General features: G+C 42.6%; 1 protein-coding gene across 1 annotated transcript in view; it reads right to left on the reverse strand.

Annotated features, from left to right (window-relative positions):
* The window catches only part of LOC142388957 (ATP-binding cassette sub-family G member 4-like), a 45,620-nt gene that overhangs the window by 13,303 nt on the left and 8,983 nt on the right, over nt 1-23,334 (reverse strand). The window contains exons 5-13 of the mRNA XM_075474513.1: nt 16,592-16,737; nt 14,968-15,091; nt 14,707-14,821; nt 13,891-14,033; nt 6,716-6,814; nt 6,470-6,638; nt 6,234-6,334; nt 3,826-3,984; nt 3,620-3,738 (exon numbers count right to left, since the gene is read on the reverse strand). Of these exons, the coding sequence (XP_075330628.1) occupies nt 3,620-3,738; nt 3,826-3,984; nt 6,234-6,334; nt 6,470-6,638; nt 6,716-6,814; nt 13,891-14,033; nt 14,707-14,821; nt 14,968-15,091; nt 16,592-16,737 (1,175 nt within the window). The remainder of the gene's footprint in view (nt 1-3,619; nt 3,739-3,825; nt 3,985-6,233; nt 6,335-6,469; nt 6,639-6,715; nt 6,815-13,890; nt 14,034-14,706; nt 14,822-14,967; nt 15,092-16,591; nt 16,738-23,334) is intronic.

Here is a 23,334-nt window from a genome sequence, read left to right on the forward strand (position 1 = left end):
TCATCAGCCAACACAGTAATTTTACTTTTATTTTCAATTATCCTTCTCACAATTTGATGTTTCATTTGAGTTGATACATGGTCAATTATGTCAACACAGACTGTCTTGCTGTGCAGAATGCGACCTAAATTGAGTGAATTTGCTTCTTGAAGATCAATTAATTTCTCAAAATCTGTAAAAGGCTTGTCATGTTTGGCAACAAAATAAGCGGTCCTGAACACTTTGGCAGTGGCCTCAAACGCAGACTCCTGGCTGGTGGCATTTATGTTTAAAAGGATCTCTGTCTGTGCAGTTTTAAGAATCTTAACAGCTTCATTGTGGGCTGCAGATTCTCTGTGCTCATGATTTTTTTTGCGGAGAGATGACAGCTGCACGGTCCTTGAATGGCCACATGGGGCGATATTCCCCTCTGACCAATTGCTTACGATATTAACACCTCGAGATGCGCTGACACCAAGGCCCTTAAAGGGATAATCCGGAGTAAAATGCACTTTAGATCAATTTACGGGATGTTGGGAGTACATACGTTGAGTTGACATCAAAATCGTGTCATTCGGATGTGTTTTGAGAATTTCGATTTGACCGTTTTTAGCCAAAAGTCGTTAGCCTGGAAGTGAATGGGGCAAATCATGTTACCGCTACAAAACGCTATTTTTATACCTCTTCTACAGCTCCAAACAACATAACACTTACGTGGTAGTGAGTAGAGGGTCCCTAAAGCCAAACCGAAGTGTCCCGAGGTCTTCATGTGGTCGGATATAGAGTCCAGAATGAATTTAATCAAGCCAGTACCTTTCCAGAAATGTTGCTGCTGCAGCTGCCGCTACAGACCGTGGTGAAGTTGGTTTGATATTGGTTTGAAAAAAGACACCTTATTTCCTTATTGTGAATATCTGTCGAATATCCAATATCAAACCAACTTCACCACGGTCTGTAGCGGCAGCTGCAGCAGACACATTTCCGGAAAGGTACTGGCTTGATTAAATCTCTCTACTCACTACCACGTAAGTGATATGTTGTTTGGAGCTGTAGAAGAGGTATAAAAATAGCGTTTTGTAGCGGTGACATGATTTGCCCCATTCACTTCCACGCTAACGACTTTTGGTTAAAAACGGTCAAATCGAAATTCTCAAAACACATCCGAATGACATGATTTTGATGTCAACTCAACGTATGAACTCCCAACATCCCGTAAATTGATCTAAAGTGCATTTTACTCCGGATTATCCCTTTAACATCACGGCATGAGATGCAGCCAAGCATGCCACTTTGGGCATACAACCATTCGTTTTTTGTTCTGAACTGTTCAAATTGCTCCTTTGACCAAACAGGGGGGTAAGCGGTACTTGCAGCAGGCCCAGCATCACTTGTTGACGGTCCTGCACCTGCAACGTTACTCTCATTCACTGCCTTCGCGCAAGGGACTGCATGCAGCGAGCCATCTGTTTTTCTGACTTTTTCCTGATTTTCATTTTCAATAACTCGGTCCTTTCTTTTAAATAGCTCGGTTATTCTTTTCTGCATTCTTTTATCTCTCCGTATCACAATGCTTTTCTTCACAGCACGCACTTCCTGAATCAGCTTCTGAAAACATTCCCATATATTGGCTGTCTAGTTGATACACTGTAAATATTTTAACACGTGATAATGTAAATATTACAGGGAGTGAGAGGGCTCATATGAATACTTTTTAGGGTGTCAGGAAAACGCGTGCTTACTTTACAAAGCATGCTCACATTTAAATCACAAGCTTGCGGTCCTGTAGCCACTAAAGCGGACATATGCTCAGCTGTGCCCCCGTTACAAACAGCGTGAACAGCCTATTTGAAGAAGAGTAATTTATTATTTGTCCGAGTAGAAGACATGTCTCAGTATGCCACCCAATCACAAAAACATGCAGTTTTTGAAAAGCCGATTTAACATTTCGCTGACACAGTTTTAAAGACGATCGTCGAGACGACTTCATTCACTAGAACTAACTGCGGAGCAAGCGCGGGCAGGAGATGGAAACAAACGGAACGCAAGCTCCAGAAAGGCACCAACAGAAAGACCAAAATATATGGGATATTTGCAGATGTTTTGAAAACTGATTACCATAGGCTACTGGATGGCTTTCCCATTAGTAAAATTTAGTACCATTATTTCCAAATATTTTTTGTTGGGGTCTGAATAGGGGTGGATTTGAAAGTGTCAGTCGATGCAATTGGAAGCTGGTGCACGCCGGAGATCCTTTGACTATTTTAAGCAAGCCAAGCTGTTATCTTCATCGGAACTGGTCAAAAATTACATATTGTGGGTAGCCTAGATACGTTTTCTTCTTAAAAGGCGAGCGTTACTGCATTTTTATTTCTTTGGGGTTTTTTTGTTTTTTTTTAATTCAGCATAATAAACCGTTATCAAATCTTACCGGTGCGCCGCACCGCCCCGAAATCTTTTACAGGAACGCAGCACCGCCCCGCACCGGCTTACTTTCAAGGCTGCCTATAAGTCTTATAAGCCTTATATGTCTATAAGCCTGGAGTCGCTCTTGAAAGCTTTGCTTCTGGGTCGTTTCGCTTTGTTTGCCCTTTTTTCCGCTGGGTTGCCAGGTATATACACTTTTATATATAAGGCATTACTTGGTCTACTGCCTTCCTATATTTGTTCCTTAATTGCACAGAGAGGTGCTGGTTCTTACTCCTTCCGTTCTCAAGACTACGTGTTGCTTTCTGTTCCACATGCCCGTACTGAACTGGTTAAAAAGGCTTTTGGCTGCTCTGCAGCTCTAGCATGGAATATGTTGCAGAATGACTGGAAAATAACAGGGTTAATCTCTTTGAGTGCCTTCAAATCCAAACTGAGGACACTTGAGGCCGACTCCACTACATGTACTTGTTTTTCATAATCTGCTTGTAAATTCAATTTAATTTCTTTCATTTCTTTGTGTTTTTATCTGTGTAATTTATGTTTTGTATTTGCTGCTGCCTATCTTGGCCAGGTCTCCCTTGAAAAAGAGGTTCTTAATCTCAAAGGGATCCTCCTGGTTAAATAAAGGTTATAATAATAAAATGTGTTGAGATTTTCTACACGTGAAAGTCTAATTGTGTCAACCTATGTCAGAACTTCAACTTCAAGTGCATCTCATGCAATCTTTGGTTCCCCTTTATAGGTTCGTGAAGACTATTTTGGGAAGCACTGCTCTAAGCCACTTAATGGGAGTGAAACTGTAGCTCAATGTTTAGTATTGTTCAGAGCTATATTTTACTTTACAGCATATGTGTGAATATGTGTGCATCAATTAGCAGTTACCTCAAGTTGGGTATGTCAAAGTTGAAAAAGAAAATTGCAACCCATGTAATCCCAGAGTGATGCAACTACTTTGGTACATAAACTCTCGTCAATACTAGAGTCATTTCCTTCAGTTTGCCTGTGTTTCTCTGGATAAAGTCAAAATAAGTCTGGCAATTTTCTGAAAGAAAGATTAAACCAATGATGTACACAGTTTAGACACCGAGTGATCATGTAATCCACATTGCATATGAAAACCAAAATATCTACTGTTTGAAATGAGTTTGTACCCTTTTTGTACATTGAAGTTTTATGACAGGACATGGGATGCTGCTAGAAAAGAGGAACACACCTGACATAGGACACATATGAGCTCCACTGCAGATACTTGGGGATTGTGTCAAAGTTCACAAAGAATCCAGAGAAAAGCAGCACTGGGATAGCTGTAACTGGTCCAACAAACGTGGCTACCTGTAGAGGTGTGCAGAGGATATAATCTGTCTTATATGTACAACATAAGCAAAGTAGTCAAGAAATGAAAAGACAAAGCGGCTGTACCTGCAGTGATGTGGAAGCAGCCCCAACCAGCAGGCCTAAGGACTGGGCAACCAGGGCAGTAGAGATGGACAGGGCTATGAAGAGCAGGTACCGGGTGGCCTCAGGAGGCTGCTCTGTCATCCAGTACACGATGCTGCAGTACATGATGGGGCAGATCACCTGCAACAACAATACACTTAACTATGTGTAAAGGTCCAGCTGTAGGAAGCTGGATGGTCCTCACACACAACAACACAGCCATGACCGTGCCCATTTTCAAACAGCTTTTATTTAGGCCACAGTTCTTTATAAAACAACAAGCAATGAGGATGAGCAGGGGGAAGTAAGAATTCTACTCTATACAACTTTCTGACATATCAGTTTGGAGCAGTTTTCAATAAGCTTTCGTGTTAAAGAGAACTCAGTCTGTGCTGGTTGGAGATCAGAGTGCCTGCTGATGACTGAAGACATGGATGATCAGGACTTCTTCCTGATGGACACTTTTAAATCAGCAGAGATATATCTCCTTGTACACTTGTGTCAACAGAATCCAGCTTCTTTGTGTTTGGGCTGATGTGCAGCTGCTGGACACCAGCTGCTGTTCACAGAGCAGCGATTCAGCAGGAGCAGCATCCCAACGCTTTTTTCCTAAAACAAGGATTTCACAAGATGCTGGACACATTCCTTTAAGTTAATGCTGAATACGCATATGCATTGCAACATTGTACATGCATCCTATGCCTTTCTGACACAAAGTGCTGAGGGCAGCCAACACTCTCCCAATCCAAGAATATGAGGCTCCAACCGGGGGTCCAAGTGATGCAACTTGTGCCACCAGAGAACAGCACTGTCTGCCAAGCAGACTGATAAAACTGGAAAGAATTCTAATAGTAGACTGGAGAGAAGTAAATAATGATTACTTGTCAGTGCTGTCCACATCTTTCCCTAAGCACATCTGCTGTTACCTGTAATTCTGACCTAAGAAGATGGTAAAGTGTGACCATAAAGGAATGCACATGGTCAGCAATAAACAAACCAGAATTACCTGATACTAAAGGACACAAAACATAACAGCAAAACATTTCCCAAAAGCAGCATAAACTTACGACTGAATGCGTTTTCTCTGCATGAATAAACAGGTGCACAGCCAATCTCAATAAAGTACCCAGTCAATGCAAAAATTTGTCCTAAAATTGAAAATTGAAAATTCAGTATTCTGTGCCAACTTGCCAACCAGCCGATACAAAATAAACCCAACAGGAAAGCTACTAATTAGGGATGTCCCGATCAGGTTTTTTTGCCCCCCGAGTCCGAGTCATTTGATTTTGAGTTTCTGCCGATACCGAGTCCCGATCCGATACTTCTACAGTACATTAAAAAAATGAAGATTTTATCATTTAACACTTATAAACACAGCACTTCTGTGAGGTAGCTTGAACAACAAAAGTAATCAAGTAATAAACCAATTATTTACATAGTAGTTTAGTGCAACAATGTCTGATATAAAAACCAGCAGCAGCTCAACCTGAAATAGCTGCAGGCATGGAAACAAATAAGCAGATAAAAGTGCCACAGTGTTCTAAAGTAAGGCAGTAATGTGCTTTAACTGCACTCCTAATTCTTCCTCTCCTCCTCTGGCTTCACAGAAGGAAATGTACCTTTTTCTTGATGAAAACCAACATCTCTACCTTGTCAGGTTTGAGCCTGTTCCTGTTCTCATCAAGGATGTTAGCCATGTCCTCGCCACCTCTTTAAATCTTGCTGCCGTGTTCTGCTTCGCTTTACGGCAGCAAAGTGACGTCATGCCGCATGTTTCTGTGTTTCTGTGTGGTGTTCAGATGGTCTGACTGTACCACCACATTACAGTAAATGTAATTTACTGTTATTTTTTCCCATTTCTTTTGAAATATTATAGTTCTGATAAAAAAATACGAGAATAAATATACATGTATGTATGTAGGCTATATATCCGAGAGCATCTCCTATCCTGCACTGACCCTTTACTTCCCTGCCCCCTCTACTGCACTTTATCTTTCTGTACTGCCCTCTGTTTCTGCACTCTATCTATACACTGTCACCCCTGACAGAGTCTGACTGTTGGTTTCCTTCTATGTAGCTTATTGTTAGCTTTGATGTTAGCTATAATGTTATATATTTTTCAGTTGTAAGTTGCTTTGGATAAAAGTATCTGCCAAAAGCAGAAACAGAAACGTAAACATATATCCAATCCCTGATCGGGATGAAACCACGTGATCGGATCGGGACATCCCTAATACTAATGTACACTTTACCCACTACAGCAACCTATTACTGCCTCCAGTTAACATGATTGCATTCGTGTGCAGCTGCATAGTTGTAGTAAGCTATATCCCAAAAGTTTGTCAGATTCTCATTGAGCCAATGCACAACTCCCAAAGCTGCTAGCTCACCTGGAAGGGGATGTCAGCCACGGTTTTGGCCAGGTAGTAGGCTTTCAGGCTGTACCAGTAGTTAAGATGCTCTCTGAGGAACACAGACATCTCCAGAGGAACTGCCAGATGGAGCATTAAATGTGTAGATACAGAAGTCAATATAAACTCAGGAATAATGGGGTGTTGAAATTGGACCTGACTGATTTTCACAGCAGTGTCTACAACAAATATAACATCCTCATGACTATACTCACAGGTTAATACAGTTGGCATTAGCGCTCCAAACATGAGGAAGAGCATAGAGAAGAAGAGAAATCCAGTGTTGTTCAAGACCTTGCTGGCATCGTTACCAATGTTCAGGTAGAGCAAACCTATTAACACACCTATGGAGATGTGGGACATCAGTCTGAGGTGGGTCAAAACCTTAAAAAAAGAACAGAGTTCATTTAACTGATTGTTTTATAATATCCATGTTTGGAATCAGTATGGTTGTCACCTACCTGATCGCGACATATAGTTATGAAGGTTCTCTTGAAGAGGATACAGAACTGTGTGAGTGTACTCGTGGAAAAGGTATGTCTCTCTATCAGCCCAGCATTCTGAGGAAGATGGAAGATCATTTCATCATCATTTCAACAATTAACTGGGTAAAACTAACTCACTACTAAAACATATTCACCATATCCTGTTAACACAATATTTAGTTAAGCAAATGCTGGTGAACAAACACAGTTTAATTCATCAGCAACATTTATGAACTAACTGTTAAGGCTGCGCTCATTTTCCTGCATAACAGTTGAAAGATTTTTGGTTCTATTTGAGAATTTGCTAAATAACTTTACTTCACCTTGTTTTCAGTTTTTGGGTCTTGGGCCTTAGGCTTATTACACCATTTGTTAATTGTATACTTCTTTCTAAAAAGAATTTTGGTATGACCCCCTATATTTTAGTGTGTATCCTTTATTATTGATCGATACTATAAATGGTAAAAGTTAGAAACTGGGCGGTCGGTGGCGTACAGAGGCTACAGTCCTCGCTGCAGCTGGCCCCGGTTCCAGTCCCGCACCGGACGGCCCTTTGCTGCATGTCTTCCCCCTCTCTCTGCCCCCTGCTTCCTGTCTCTCTCTCCAACTGTCTATCCATTAAAGGCATAAAAAGCCCAAAAAAATATTTAAAAAAAAGAAAGAAATTCAGCCACTTACAATAATTAATTCTCATTGTGGGAATTCAACATTCTTTTTTTTTTTTTCTTGTAAATTAAAGATTAAAAGATCTCACCTCAGGAATTCTTTCTTTATTTTTACTTGCACACCTGTGCTAAAATATTTTGTTACAATAAAAACTAAATAATTTTTTTTAATGAAAATTCGACTCCTTGAAAAAAATTCGAAGGAACTTTGAATGTTTGAATCATTCTCTTACCTGTCCATCACCATCAACATGCAACTCTCTGTAACACAACTCTCCAACTTGGGCTCATCGGTTATTTGCTGCCTAAATGATTGTTCTACAGAAGCATGCTGCTGTGATATGTTAACAATGTATTGTAGCCTCCTGCTGAAATACAGTTGAGTGCTGCTATCCAGATTACGCCATCTTGTCATGTCATGGTGTTTTAGCTAAATTCAGTTTTAGTCTTTTTACGATCTTCAATCAAATATGAGGTTTTATTCACTTATGAATCGTTGCAATCTATTCCATTTACAGACACTATGTAACATGCACAGCGTCTGTTATGATTGTAAAGATTAATAAATATAATTCAAAACGTGATACATCAATACACGAATTGACTATAATGTTTCATTAAGAGGCTGATGGCTGCACACCATTTAAGCAGCATGACCACCTGCCAGATGTTCTACTCACGTCTAGAATTGGAGGCAGCATAAACTTTCCGTCGCTTGCAAGGAAACCACAAAAATGTGGGTGACGATACACCATGATATCTAATGTCTGGAAATACTTTGGATTTTATTGGAGGAAGGTTAAATTAGACAAAAGTCTGTTGAGCATTATTAAGCAAAACAGATCTGAACACTAATCTGGTGAGATGCCATGATGAATCCCTGAATACAGCTAACACAAGCAACAACATGGATATCCTTTTCATCCTTTTCTTCACTGCCATGTGCAGATATGACAGAGGACGACTACATAAACTTTACTCCAGCAGCATTTGACTCTCTTGTTGACAGCACTATAGTTTCAATGCGTACAGCACTGGACAATGTTGCCCCTCTGAAAAGGAAGGTAATCAGTCAGAAGAGGCTGGCTCCTTGGTATAATTCACAGCTGCGTGCTTTAAAGCAGACTGCAAGAAAGCTGGAGAGACAGTGGCGTTCCTCTAATTTAGAAGAGTCTCAGTTAGTCTGGAAAGATAGTTTAACAACGTATAAGAAAGCCCTTCATAAAGCTAGAACTGCTTATTATTCATCATTGATAGAAGAGAATAAGAACAATCCCAGGTTTCTTTTCAGCACTGTAGCCAGTCTGACTAAGAGTCCGAGCTCTGCTGAGCCAGGTATTCCTTTAACTCTCAGCAGTGATGATTTCATGAGCTTCTTTATCAATAAAATTGTTTCTATTAGAGAGAAGATTGATGGAGTCCTTCCCACTATTATCAGTGATGTATCATCAAGTACAGCAGCTTTAGAAGTATCTTTAGAACCTGATTTATATTTAGACGGCTTCTGCCCAGTTGATCTCTCTGATCTAACAACAGCAATAGTCTCTTCTAAACCATCAACTTGTGTTTTAGACCCAATCCCAACCAGACTGTTCAAGGAGGTTTTCCCATTAATTGACACTTCCATATTGGATTTGATCAATCTGTCTTTGTTGACAGGATATGTACCTCAGACTTTTAAGGTTGCTGTAATTAAACCTTTACTTAAAAAACCTACTCTTGATTCAGAAGTGTTAGCGGAACCTTTGTCAGGTGTTTTTCAGTACCCCGCCCGGAAAGAGAGAGAACACCAGTGTGCTACATGGAAGCTGTTCCGACTACAGGCTAGTGTGTGTATGTGTCGGCAAACACAGTACCAGACGTCTGCGTGTATTATTCTAATACCAGTTCACCACTCGGGTTACTACAGTAAGTTTTCAACTTTGAATGTATCTTTAACTAATTTAGGTGTATTATCTGCACTTTGAAACACTGTCTCTGTCTCACTGTGAGCTGGAGGGAGCAGCTGTGTGTCTGTTTCACTCTGACTGAGAGCAGTATGTCTGTCTCTCTGTCTTTGACAGTTTCCTTTAGGGCTACCAGTGTGCTGTCTTTGCATAATAGATGGGATAATAAATCATGGTCATTTTATTTTGACAAACTGTTTAATTTACAAATCAAACAGAAGATGTAGCACTAAATATACTGAATTTGTGTTATTTGTTTCTTTTTAAAGAAAGAAGTCAAATCTTGTATGGCAGCACTGAGCCAACACCCGGCAAAGCTCAGTGCAACACCTGCCATTCCAATGGCCTCAAGCTGCTAAGTGTTAAGATTGTTTATTCTTATTGTTATATATTTTAATGTTCTACATTGTTTGCTGTTAATATGTTTTGTTAATAAATGTTTCTTTTTTGTTTAAATTGAGACATTTGTTATCATTGTGTCATTTTTATCATGTAAATGGAGGTAGAAAAACCAATATCGGCTTCAAGAATCGGCCTAAAAATAAAAAATAAAAAAAAATCAGCAGCACATATCACTGCATGAAAAGAGGGATTTGCGGATGTATGTGGCCCCTTACATGTCCGCATACGTTGAGCCCCTGCATTTGCGGTGGTAAAAGTGAAAACTTGGCCCAAATTGTCGCAAATTGACCTGGCAACTGCTCCCCCATGCCCCCCTCCCCTCCCCTACTTAGGAGAGCCTTTAATATGTAAATGCCAGTGATCAGGTCAGGAGCTGCCACAGTCATTTTCAAGTGGGGTGGGGTGAGGTGAGGTGGGGGGTGGGCAGGCCTGTTTCTACACGTTCACTATCACCTCCAACTCCAGCCAAGTTTGTTGCTGTGTTGTCTTGAAAAAGAAGAGGTGCACGCTGTCTGCTGGTGACAGGTGATGCATATCTGTTTTTTTTTTCTCCCAAACACCTCTTTTGTAACCGCTTTTTGTGGGCAAAATTCAAGGATTCAAGGATTCAAAGGTTTATTGTCATGTGTGCAGTTAGAAACGTGTTTCCCTGAACAATGAAATTATTTTCTTTGTTGCCCGCACTGGATGTCCAAATGTATAATAATAAAGATAAGATAAAGATAAAATAAGCATGCAACAGCAATATTCTAAAAGGTTTCTTAAATAAAATAGAAATAAAAATATAGAAATCTGGCCTGTATACATAATGTGCAGTAGTGCGCTCAGTGTTTTATTGTGTATGGCTTAATTCGGTGTCACAATGGTCACAATATCGCCGAGGTCTTTCCTTTGTCCTTGCAGAGTCCATTTTTGTGTCAAAACAGTGCAAATTGCCAGCTGTGGTCAGACAACATTAAATAGCAAAAGGACGGGAGGTTGTCTCGCGAGTATTCCGTGTAATGACGTATACGCATATGATTGGTGGAGCTTAACGGCTCGCATAAGCTCTCGTTCAATCACGTATGAGAAACATTGTGTCGTGCAGTGTAAACAAAAAGTTTAAGGAGCAGATCTGGCGGTAGAAAGGAAGACAGAGTCCCGTACTGTGAAAACTGCCCTGGTTTGTGGCTGGAAGACGACTAGCTTTCAACTCCCCAGCAACTCTCTGCGGGTCTACAGGTTTGTGTGTTTTTTTTCTACTTGCACATGACCATTTGATTGATTAATTTTAGTCTTGTTGACACTGTACAGCACTTGGGACAGTTCTCGCTGATTTTAAATGTGCTGTATATTAAACTTACTTACTCACTTGCTTACAGGCAGATAAAATGAAAGTCCTGTTGAATGCTATGACCGGGATGTCTCGTATGGTGGCCAGCACTGTGGATACGGTCGTGGAGAGGGTGCTGGAGGGAATGGACCAGAGATTCGCTAGGTTGGAGGCAAGATGGCCGTCGAGAACGGACTGAAGTTACATTCCAGAGAAGTTGAAGAGCGCAAGAGAAGGCGGATACAGAATCCGAAAATCGCGGTAAGAGTAGGTTATTGACTGTGGCTTTAGGCTAAACTCAACTTAATTGTGTCCATCACGTGAAAACCAGTGTGAGTTGCTTTATTTAAAAAAATGAATTTCGTGTTTTCAATTTATAGGAAGCAGTTCGCCGCCTGCATAACTCACCGTGGCATTATAATCCAGGTCAAGGGTAAGAATAAGTGAATGTTCTCCCAATATCTAGTTGAGTTGGACCCGATGTTACGTTAATGCAGTTTTTTTTATTAACCATAGGCCTGTTGTTTTTACAGGCTACTGTCACCTCACAATATGGATGTAACGAGTCGCTTGAAGGAGGCGGTGGCAAACAGTCCGAACTTCAGAGAGGCAGACGGGGACACTATCGAGGGTGAGCGGCGCTGACTTTTACCACGGCTCTGGCACTGATACTTTTAAGCACTGGTCATTTTATTCATTCCTCTTGTTTGTTTGTTTTTCAGCTGAGTGACGGACCTGTGTGCTGTGCTACAGGCGCGTCTTGAAGCCAACCCGAAATACTCAGTCTCACCACAGAAGAGTGAAAGAGAGTAAGAACATATACGCTGTCAATATGACTTTCGTTACTTTATAGACAAGTTGTCAATATGCTGTGCATGGATTATTTATTGGTTATTCCAACAGCTCCCAGAAGCCAGCTTCTGATCCAGGATGAGGACGTCTGACAACTCCTGCGGACCCTGCAGGGACCGGAGTAATGCGAAGAATGCGGATTCCAAACGGCGGCGTTTAGACTTATTGTGTATATTGTAGGCTACAGCAGTGTGTGTATATAGTTTTCAATTCTTTATTATCAACATGGTTCTTATTACAATGTAAGCTATGTACATTGTGTGGTGTGGCAATAAAAGCGCTTTAAAAAAAAAAAGTTTCCTTTTTCATTTCCTCAATAGATTCACGTCATTCATGCCTGCATTCATAGCCTAGTCATAGTGCAGCTTATAAGAATGACGTGAATATATGAAGTACACAAACATCCCAGGAATATTAGTAATCATAATCACAATTATTAATCATAATTACTGAATGATATGCCCATATAAAGTATGCATATATTAACCTTATTGGCCAATGGGCGGTCAGCTTTACAGGAGCTTTTTTATGTAATCACGTGCCTTTTTTGTCCAATACCAGCGAGGCCAGTGAAAGATCCAGGCACTCTCACAGCGGGGTGCTAATCGCTGAGCCATTAGCACCCCGCTGTGAGAGCCCGCCGCGAGTCGGGTTCGTTTCCGACGATTTTGTCGCTCAACAAACTTAAAGTTTGTCTGCCTGCAAGCGCCCAGGTGCGTCCGAAAATTAGGCAAATTCGCGGAAGTTCACTGCCGTCCACAGTGACACAAATCCCTCTTTTCGTGCAGTGTATCGGTTAAGACTGATGTCAAAATAATCGGTATTGGCCTTAAAAAACCCGTATCGGTCGATCTCTAGTTTTTCCCCCTGTTTTCTGTCCTCTCAAACCCCAGCTGGTCGAGGCGGATGGCCACCCTTCCTGGTTCTGGTTCTGTCAGAGGTTTCTTCCTGTTCAAAGGGAGTCGTTTCTCTCCACAGTCGCCTCAGGCACGCTCAGGACGGGAGATTGGACCGAAGACAAGTTTCAGTGCAATCTGTTGGTTTGCTTAGCTAGGAAATTGTTTTTGAATTGGCTCTATATGAATGAATTGGACTAATTTGAAATTAATTTTGATTACAATGAATTGAACTCCAATTGGCTTGAATTGGACTTTACTATTTAAGTACCTTGAGATGACATTTGTTGTAATTTAGTGCTATATAAATAAACTGAATTGAATTGAATATTGAAGTCTTAATTAAGCTAAGTCAGATGTATTTACAGCATACATTCATGTATTTATTGCTAAATATTTACGGACTGACAGTATGTCTGAATGAGTAACTGCCTTGGAGACATGATGCTGTACATACATTAAAACCTAAAAGATACACACCAGACTGAATCTGACTAACAACTGTGCACCGGACATGTTATCAAAGTAGCAAAAATAGGTAAGAAATGCACAGTGAGTCAATTATTCAATTAATAACCAATTACTTAACTATTATTAGCCACATAGAGATAAAAATGACTTGTTCTCATTTACAAAGGAAAATGAAAACATATTAAGTAGTTTATCACACTGCATTGAATCCATTTGTCACAAATTCAATTATTCTGTTTAAAAACCACGGAACTGTATCTTACACCATCTGGATATATCTGGATATCTATCAAAGCATATATTTGATGAGAGATAAACATCACTAGTGCATGTACAAGTATCATCTTTTAATTATATTATTTCCACTTTCCATTGGAGGCATTCCAACAGTGAAGCATAGGGACTCACAGTATACATCATGTACGGATGGTGAAAGTTAAAAAACTATAAACTATTTGCTGTGGCACAGTTTAAGCCCTTCCATATGACGTAGAAAATCAAGTAAGCTTTTTGGTTTAGTGGTGCACATCAGTAACTAACTGAAGAACCACTTGTTGCCCAACTGGAAATCCAGCCTGAGTATAACAGCACATCATCTACTACATACCATGGAGCACTTTGTTGCACAGACTGACGTCCCGCTGGTGTCACATTGGTTCTTTTTCTCTTCTACTGCACACATTCCACCTTGGACTGCCTCAAACAACACAGGGTTCAGGTCTCCATATTCTCCTGATGCCACCTCAATGACTGGACCAGAGGCAAAAGGAAAGATAAACTAAATCAATTCATGAACTTGAAATACTTACAACCCTGATTCCAAACATTTGCATGAAAAATATTAGCTGATCTTCAATTTCATGGCAACAACATGTCTGAAAGAAGTTGGGACATGGGCATGTTTTCCACTGTGCACGGTCTGAGAAATGAGCCTATCCCAGCGGTGATGGGGCGAGAGGCAGGGTGCGTCCCGGACAGGTCGCCAGTCCATCCCAGGGCTCCAGAACAACAACCATGGATGCCCACCCTCACTCCCTGTTTCAGGACTGGGAGGTTCCAGCGTACCCGGCCTCTCTCTGCTGCTCTTTTTTTAACCAATCGTGTTACAGACATGTTGCTCATTAACCTAATTACTTCAAACATGTTCCTCCTGCTGTTTCCTTTCACTACCAGCTTTTTAAGATGTCCTGCCATCAAATTCAAGATGAGCTAATATTTTTCATGAAATAGTAAAATGCCTCTCTTTCAACATTTGTTTTCTATGTTCTGTAGTGAAAGTCACACTTGTTTAATACATTTGCATATTGTGGCAGTGTCTTTTTGTTTCAAATTTACACATTTCCCGACTTCTTTGTACCTGGGGCAATAATTCATACTCAGCAGCACTGTGTGGAAATTGGGAATAAAAATGAAGTGAACATACTGAAGTCTGCAGGGTTGTGGTAGGTAGGACAGTAGAGGCCAAGAGTCTTCAAGTAAGGGATGAGGTAAGGGACTTTTCCTTTGTAGATGCACTGACCCTGACTGAGGATGAAGAGCTGTGGACAAGAGAGGCCACGACAACCTTCATTTGTCTTGAAATAGTTGATGAGTTTGTGGAAAATACTCCACAACTTATCAAAAAACTGTAACATCCACATACCATTCATTCAAAATTTGCTTTCTTTGAATGACAGATACACACCTTGTCAAACATCTCAAATAATTTGGCACTTGGCTGATGAATGGTGCAGATGATGGTACGTCCTCCCAGTGCCAGAGAGCGCATTAAGGACACCACCTGGTAACACGACACACTGTCTAAGCCACTGAAAACAGAGACAGAATCAGTGAGAACATTAACCGAAGACACATCATAATAGTAATCGTTATCATGTGAATATATTCACTTTTTTTTTTTTTGTCTAGATTGAACCTAAATGAAGCCAAATTCAAGGCTCCCACTTTTCATCCATCAGATATCAGATATGTACTGAATGTGAGGATGATTGCAGCTCACTGGTTCCACTGGTCATTGTGAACTGGCATTTTATAATGTTGCAAAGTGTAACGCATTAGATGAAGAGGAAGCCAAGTATTATTTTCACTGCTGTAAAATCCTTTCTTTCTGTTATATTGTCATGTCTGTTAGTTCTTGCATGTTTTATGTTCCTGGTTAGTCTTTAGTTGCCATGTTTTCCTCAGTCTCTCCTGCCCTGCCATCAGCTTCACCCACATCACCTGTGTTTCTGTATTCCGACTCAGCCGTGCCTTTTGTTTGGATTGGTTATAATAAATCAAATGTTTTATTTGGAATATCTGCATCCGGGTCCTCATGTGACATATATATATATATATATTCTGTTCTAAATATTGGTGCAGGCTCTAAAACATCAGGACAGCATCAGTTTCTGACTTATGTACTAAATAGCAATAATTGTAATCTGTTATTTATTCTCTCTAGTTTTTATATACAGTGAAAGTAAAATTGTCTATTTTTGCTAGAAATTTTAAAAATGTCTCACCTAATGCACTTCAAAATCCATTCAACTCATTAGCTCAACATCCGATGTATAACTCATAAGTAGATTTTATAATTAACCTGTCATTCCACTCAACTAAAACTTTAATGTTTTTTTGGCCATTTTTTTCCCATTTTCTATGCTAACACTATACTCAAGTTAATTGGAAGATCATACAAGATTCCAAATTATTAGGCTGATGATTAACATCATTAGTGAGGCACAACTGGCCCACACTATCTTTGTATTCAGGGGTTAAAAAATGCAGGTTATTGAACCAGAAAAATCTGACTCATCTGTGCTGTATTGAAAAATATCTGACCTGGTGATATTCAGAGAAACCTGTAAAAACTTTACAGATTCTTTGAGATAATTTTCAGATTATCTTTTTCTTCTTTGCTCTTTGCTAAGTTATGTTGAATTCAGAATAGAATGCACCAAACTGTCTTTATTTGCCAGAATGGACTCTAAGTGTTTTAAAGTCCATCTTCCACTGGACTCATTATGAATCTGCAGCCGAACGTGTTGTCGGAACTGACTGACCTCAGCATCTTTCCTCAATATCAACTTTTGTTACAAAAATCATTTCAAATTTGAATCCTAAAGTACACACTAAAAATGCATCCATTAACTAAGAAAAAAGCATATTGATTAAATTTTTTTTCTAAGTCTCGTACTGTATTCCGATTCCTGATGGACAGACGGTATATATCTGATTCACCAGCAGTCATTTACTGGCCCTCTTCCATGAATAAAAGTAACACATCCCAAACAAGTCTAAATTCAAATGAAAACTTTCTGTCTTACCTGGTGGGCTCATCAAAGAACATGACCGGAGGATTGTTGACCAGTTCCAGAGCAATGGCCAAACGTTTACACTGACCGCCTGACAGTAAGCTGGTACGAGTGTGAGCACAGTCGAGGAGTCCTAAAGCGGTCAGAATCTCGTTCACCTGAGAAGAGGGCGTGAGACGCAGAGGAAGCAGAGGGTCAAAAAAAATCCAGATTACACGGATCACTTCAGAACGTTAAGTTCTGCAGCAGCCTGCTAAGGATGCGTTGGTCTGAAGCTGGGAAACATCTAAAACCTCCAGGACCGCATGTGGACATCCTTGGTATACCAGAGTCCGGGTGTGGAGTGGTTGCCTTATGACTGGTGTGGGAGAGCAGGGCCTGGACACTGCTCGAAGCATTCTCTGCATGTCTTGATGCTGCTCGACCCATATATTGTTCAAGGTAAGGATGAACAATCTAGACCATGACGAAGTTGTAGCAGCATTCTCAGACAGCAGGCGTCAGAGGTTAGGTTTGGGCCACATACACACAGGATGATGGAGAAGAGTATAAGAGGTGGTAACAAGCTGAGGTCATTGGGAATCTCCGTGCATGCTGAAATGTACAAGTCTCGGTGACGGTCTGTTCAATAAATTCCCCATAAGAGGCTACAAAGGTGAGTCCGACTCCTTTTTCTCCCCACACTGGAGGGTTGTATCTGTTGCTTGATTTTCTCTCTGTCTGTGTGTTCTTGTGTCTCGTGGGCGTGGCAGTGCTGGAGTCCTGATTGCTCTTTTCTCTACCTGTGGCTCATCCTGTCTGCTCCATCTTCCCTGTATTTGCACCAGACTGTTTGTTCAGCTACAGTGGAACTACAGTGGCCAAGTATTTACCTGATCGCATGTTCAAAGCCAAGATCTTGTGGTTTTGGTACTACGTTTTTATTGTCCTTTCAGGGAAACTGGAGGTCAACCGTTTTATTGCCATCCAAGACAACTACAGTGAGGAAAAGCTACTCTGCACTGTCTTCACTATTACCACCTTATCTTCACCACGACAAGGAGATTCACAGGAAGTCAGTCAAAGTTGCACCCCGTCAGGAAAAAAACTCGCTTGGAAAACCAAATTTATTGTTAAGTTAAGAGGACTCTATGAACTCACCTCTCAGAGCCACAGATCTCACAAGGACTTATTTGGACTACAGTTACCTGCAGTCCCCATTGGATTTATGTTCATTCATCACTCCTTTGTAAATAAAGTCGCTTACCTTTTTACCTGCTCCCCTAAGTCTATGGGGGTAAATTCCTATCTTTGATGAAGAGCATATGTTTTCGATTGAAGACGAGGATTCCTTGTTTTCATGCTCAGATTTTGCTCTGCTCCCTCTTAACACTCTGTCCTCGCACTCAAAACCTCTCTTCGCAAGCAAATCTGCTCTGCTCAGTTTGAGATCTTCTTCTTTACATATATCATATCACATCATATATACAGTTATACTACCAATCTAAAACATATGCTCTTGATTAAAGATAGGGATTTACCCTCATATAAGTCTCCTTTTCGGATCCTGCCTGAACAGGTGGTTTCATCTCCATTGCATTCAAGGTTCCTTGGGCAAAACATTGGGCCTCATGCAACAACCGTTCGTACGCACAGATTTGTTCTTAAGTTGTGCGTACGAGTGATTTAAGAGAATTTGCGCATTCACCAATCTTTTCGTATTTTACGTTTTCTTTCAGGTACGAACAGAATTTACGAATGATCCAGACCTGTCGTAGGAGTTTCCTAAAAGGAGTTGCTACTTTTGGATGCCGAGACCGTGTAGACAGACGAATGGCTGACATCGTGATTTAGATTGCCAAGGACTGTGCTGCTGCAAATATGCAGCTTGCTAGAGCCACAACTCCAGAGAGAAACACGCCGATCAAACCCAATTCCACCACACGTCCAGGTCCTCACCACCCTTGGATTTTTGGCCACTGGAACCTTTCAGAGGGAAATTGGAGACAGATCGGGGGTGTCCCAGTCCTCTGTGAGTCGTGCGCGCCCCTTGGTCATCAAAGCTCTCATCAGTTTATCACCCATGGTACATCAGATTCCCATACACCGCTGTCCAACAAGTACAGATTAAGAGGGACTTTCATGCTGTGGCTGGACTAACAAACATAATCGGAGCAATAGACTGCACACATATACGCATCAAAGCACCCGTGCTGTTGTGGAGCGCACTGAGCTGAAGGCCAGGTGGGTGTGTCTCCATACAGCGGGGGGCAAACTGCTCTATAGCCCAGAGAAGGCATGCTGCGTTTTGCACAATATTGCCATGAACGAAGGTCTCCTACTACCTGAACCAGCCCAGGCAGACCAGAAGGTGTGGTGCCAGAAGACCCCCCCTCATGGACCGCCCCATCGAAGAACCAAGCCAGTGACTTGGTTTGGATCTTCAGTCAGGTCACAGCCATTATAACTAACAGCCTTGCCACTTACTATTAAGCCCCATTGTACCGGCTTTTTGGCTGCAGTTCCACCAGAATTCCACTGGGCGCGTCGGTGGAGACCAGAATGAATTGGGCCCAATAGAGCTAGATGCTACAAATGGTCAGTTTCACCTAAGTCTCCTCAAGAGCGCTCAGATTTGAATGTAGTTTCTGAGAGCTCAACATGGGTTTCAAGTCAAAAATCTACTGAACGAGTACATATATCCCTTTGATTTCTTACAGGTTGGCTTCTTGTTGTCCACAACGCGCTAGCATTGTGCTAATGACAGCTGGTTACCGGCGAAAGAATGAATTACGACCAGAGGCACCGCTTGACGGCTGGCTCCATACCAAGCGACAACAGAATTAAGATGGACTTTTTCCGCTTATGTTACCACAGCCTAAGAATCTGTGATGTTACCACAGATTCTCTCTTACTACAGCTCTTCCTTGAAAACGCTGCTGCCTTTGAGACCAACAACAAGCAGGATTGTTGCCGTAAAGCGGCATCTCCGGTCGTAAGCTATGTATGACGTCATATACACTTAAAATCCTTTTTTTAAGCAAATGAGTGGCTCTAAAAATCTAAAACTCAGCCATGGGTATTATCCTCTTTCGAACACAACATTCGAATTACTAGAGAAAAAATTATATCTTGAGATAAGGGCACGCTAGGGCGTATAGCTCCATAGGAATCCATTCATTCTGGTCTCCAAAATTGAGCGCCCCACGTGGAAAGAGGGTGGAACTGCAACCAAAATCGCCTCGTTGGAAACCGGAAATGCACCGTGAGTTGCGAATCTGTAGTATTATAGAATCTGTGGTCAGGTACAGATCGGAGAGGACGCTGGCGCTGATTGTTCTCCGCTTCTCCACCCGCAATAACTTTAAATTGCTTCTATAGCTTTATTTTAGATAGATATTTTATTAGCAAAGCTGCTTTTTTCGCCGTACGTACCGCCGGCACTCTTTTTGGGACATCGGAGCTGCGACTCACCCATCTTCTTATGGTGGGGTAGCCACCAGCTACCAGCGCTCCCTACCAGCTACAGACAACCACAGCTGACGGCCCTGTTCCACCTGGAAGGGGCTCTCTGGATCCGACCACCACATCGCTTGACAAACGGCCGGTTGTATCTGGCTGGCCGGCTGCGGCTCCGAGCTAGCGCTGTTTGGCAGCTGACTGCAGCATTCTTGCGTGGTCAGCATGGCGTTCAGCTAATCCATCGCGCAACTTCGCCGACTAAGACCTGCGGCCGCTCCTGGATTTGACGTCTCCATCATCAAAGAGCTTGGACTTCCTCGCCGCCCTCATTACATCCACAGAGGCTCGGGACGAAACTTCATTTTCCATAACCAGCCGAGCTGCTCTGCTACAAACATCCCATGTCTCTGGTCACCCGTCGCACGTTTGATGCGTCATCAGAACGCCGTCGCTCCGGCAACGATCAACACGGGAAACACCGCGAGATCTCTGCGTTCCAGCGGGGGCAATACCGCGAGATTCACGCACACTCGGCTGAATAGTGTCCATGACATGGATTCCAGTCTACGTGGAGTGGATTTCAATGTGTTATGACCTGTACAAAAATTCACTCCACAGTCATTGCTTAAATTTGAACTTTTTAACACCCAGTCTATCAACAATAAATCCACCCTGATTGAAGAACATATCAGGGAAAAGGGACTTGATTTCTGACAGAAACCTGGCACCAGCCAGAGGTTTACTCCGCCCTAAATGAGGCCTGTCCCCCCGGATACACCTACTTGGAGGCAGCTCGCACCACTGGGCACGGTGGTGGCCTTGCTGTCATCCACAGACAGGACCTGGAGTTTTCCCCCACTCCACTGCCTGCAACATCCTCCTGTGAATGCCTAGCGTTTAAAGTTAAGCCCCCTTTCCCCATGACTGTCCTCCTCATCTACCGCCCCCCCAAATCTAACTCTGCCTTCATCCCCGAAATATCCGATCTCCTCACAACTCTTTGTACTTCCTCTGCCAATATCATAATTTTGGGAGATATAAATATTCATGTCGACACCCCTTCCTGTCTCCCCGCTGTTGAATTCCTTCAGCTTCTGGACTCTCTCAACTTACAACAACATGTCGATGTCCCTACACACTCCAAGGGACACACACTCGATCTGGTCATCTCAAACTCTGCCCCCATCAGCAACCCACTGGTTTATGATCTTGGTGTCTCCGACCACAAGGTTGTGTCAATGGAGCTGCCTTTTCCTTCACCCTACACTAAACCCAAGCGGCAGATCAAATTCAGAAATCTGAAAAAGATTAATGCGGATGCCCTGGCCCTCGACCTTCATCTTCTCTCCTCTGGCTCTGCTGATTTCCTCTCTGCTGCCGACTCAGTGGATTTCTACAACCATTCCCTGAGTATCCTACTGGACGTTCACGCCCGTTTAACATCTAGGACAGTTTCCTTCTCACGCTCAGCTCCTTGGTACACCTGTGAGCTGCGTAAGATGAAGGCGGCTGGGCGTGTCCTTGAGCGGCGGCTCAAGACCTCCAGGTCCACAAACAGGCGTACAAGGAGCACAGGAAGGCATACGCAGAAGCTCTGAGTGATGCACGGTCCAGATTCTATTCCACCATTATAAACAACAGCCCTGGAAATTCAAAACAACTTTTCTCAACAATAAATCACCTTCTCAAACCACCATCACTCTCCCACTCTGAGGTCACTGATGAGAGGTGCAACATGCACATCACTTTTTTCAGACAAAAAGTCGCCAACATCCGCTCACATCTTTCCACCACTATTGCTCCGCCCCCTCAAACTGCCGACCCACTGCCTGAAAATGTCCAACCTCTTTGCTCCTTCCTCAAGATCACACAGGGAGAGGTGGAGGATATTGTCAGTAAAATTAAACCATCCACCTGTGCTCTGGACCCTTTCCCTTCAGCCCTGCTCAAGGCCAACATCTCTGCCATATCTCCTGTTATCACCAAAATCATAAATCACTGCCTCCTGGCTGGCCATATCCCATCTGCACTAAAAACCGCTGTCATCAGACCACTGCTAAAAAAAACACCCTGGATCCAGAAATCCTCTCAAATTACAGACCCATTTCAAATCTACCATTTCTTTCAAAAGTTCTGGAAAAAGTAGTCGCTGCACAACTTCATGATCACCTCAAACACAATAATCTTTTTGAAAAGTTTCAGTCTGGCTTTTGCCCTGGCCATAGCACAGAAACAGCCTTGGTCAGGGTCACAAATGACCTTCTGATGGCATCGGATTCTGGTTCCCCATCTCTCCTCATCCTCCTTGACCTAACAGCTGCTTTTGACACAGTTGACCACAGCATCCTCCTCCACCGTCTGCAACACACCATTGGTCTCTCAGAAAATGTTTTAAACTGGTTCACCTCCTACTTGACAAACAGAACTGAATATGTAGCCCTGGGCAAAGCAAAATCACACACACACAAGGTCATCTGTGGTGTCCCCCAGGGCTCTGTGCTGGGACCCACCCTCTTCACCCTCTACCTGCTTCCCCTAGGCAAGGTCATCAGCAAGCATGGGATACCCTACCACTGCTATGCTGATGACACACAACTCTATCTTCGAACAGCTCCCACTTCCACTGCCCCCCTACTAACATCCACATTGACCACCTGTCTGGAGGAGATTGAGACGTGGATGAAGCACAACTTCCTACAACTAAACAGCTCCAAAACAGAAGCCATTCTAGTTGGCACCCCACACCAGCTCCGCTCTTCCACCATCACCAGCATCACCTTCACTGGTCAAGACATCCCCCTCTCCACTTCTGTCACCAACCTAGGTGTCAAAATTTACCCACAACTCACTTTTGACACCCACATCAAACATCTCTGCAAAACATCTTTCTATCACCTCAGGAACATAGCCAAACTCCGCCCAACCCTTACCCTGGCTGATGCAGAGAAGCTCGTCCACGCCTTTGTCTCCTCCAGGCTGGACTACTGCAATGCACTCCTCATCGGGATCTCTGGCAGGAATATCCAGAGAATGCAATACATCCAGAACAGCGCTGCCAGGATCCTGATGAGGGTGCGCAAATTTTACCACATCACCCCCATCCTCAAATCTCTCCACTGGCTCCCTGTCCCACTCAGGATTGAATACAAGGTCTCCCTCCTCACCCACCAGTGCATTCATGGACATGCCCCCCAATACCTCAAAGAACTCCTCACCCCCCACCCCCCCACACGCACCCTTCGATCCGCAGCTTCGCACACCCTCAAAGCTCCCAGAACCAAGCTCTGCACTATGGGTGACCGGGCCTTTTGTTC

Source organism: Odontesthes bonariensis, chromosome 9 (assembly GCF_027942865.1).
Source record: "Odontesthes bonariensis isolate fOdoBon6 chromosome 9, fOdoBon6.hap1, whole genome shotgun sequence".
Lineage (NCBI taxonomy): Eukaryota > Metazoa > Chordata > Actinopteri > Atheriniformes > Atherinopsidae > Odontesthes > Odontesthes bonariensis.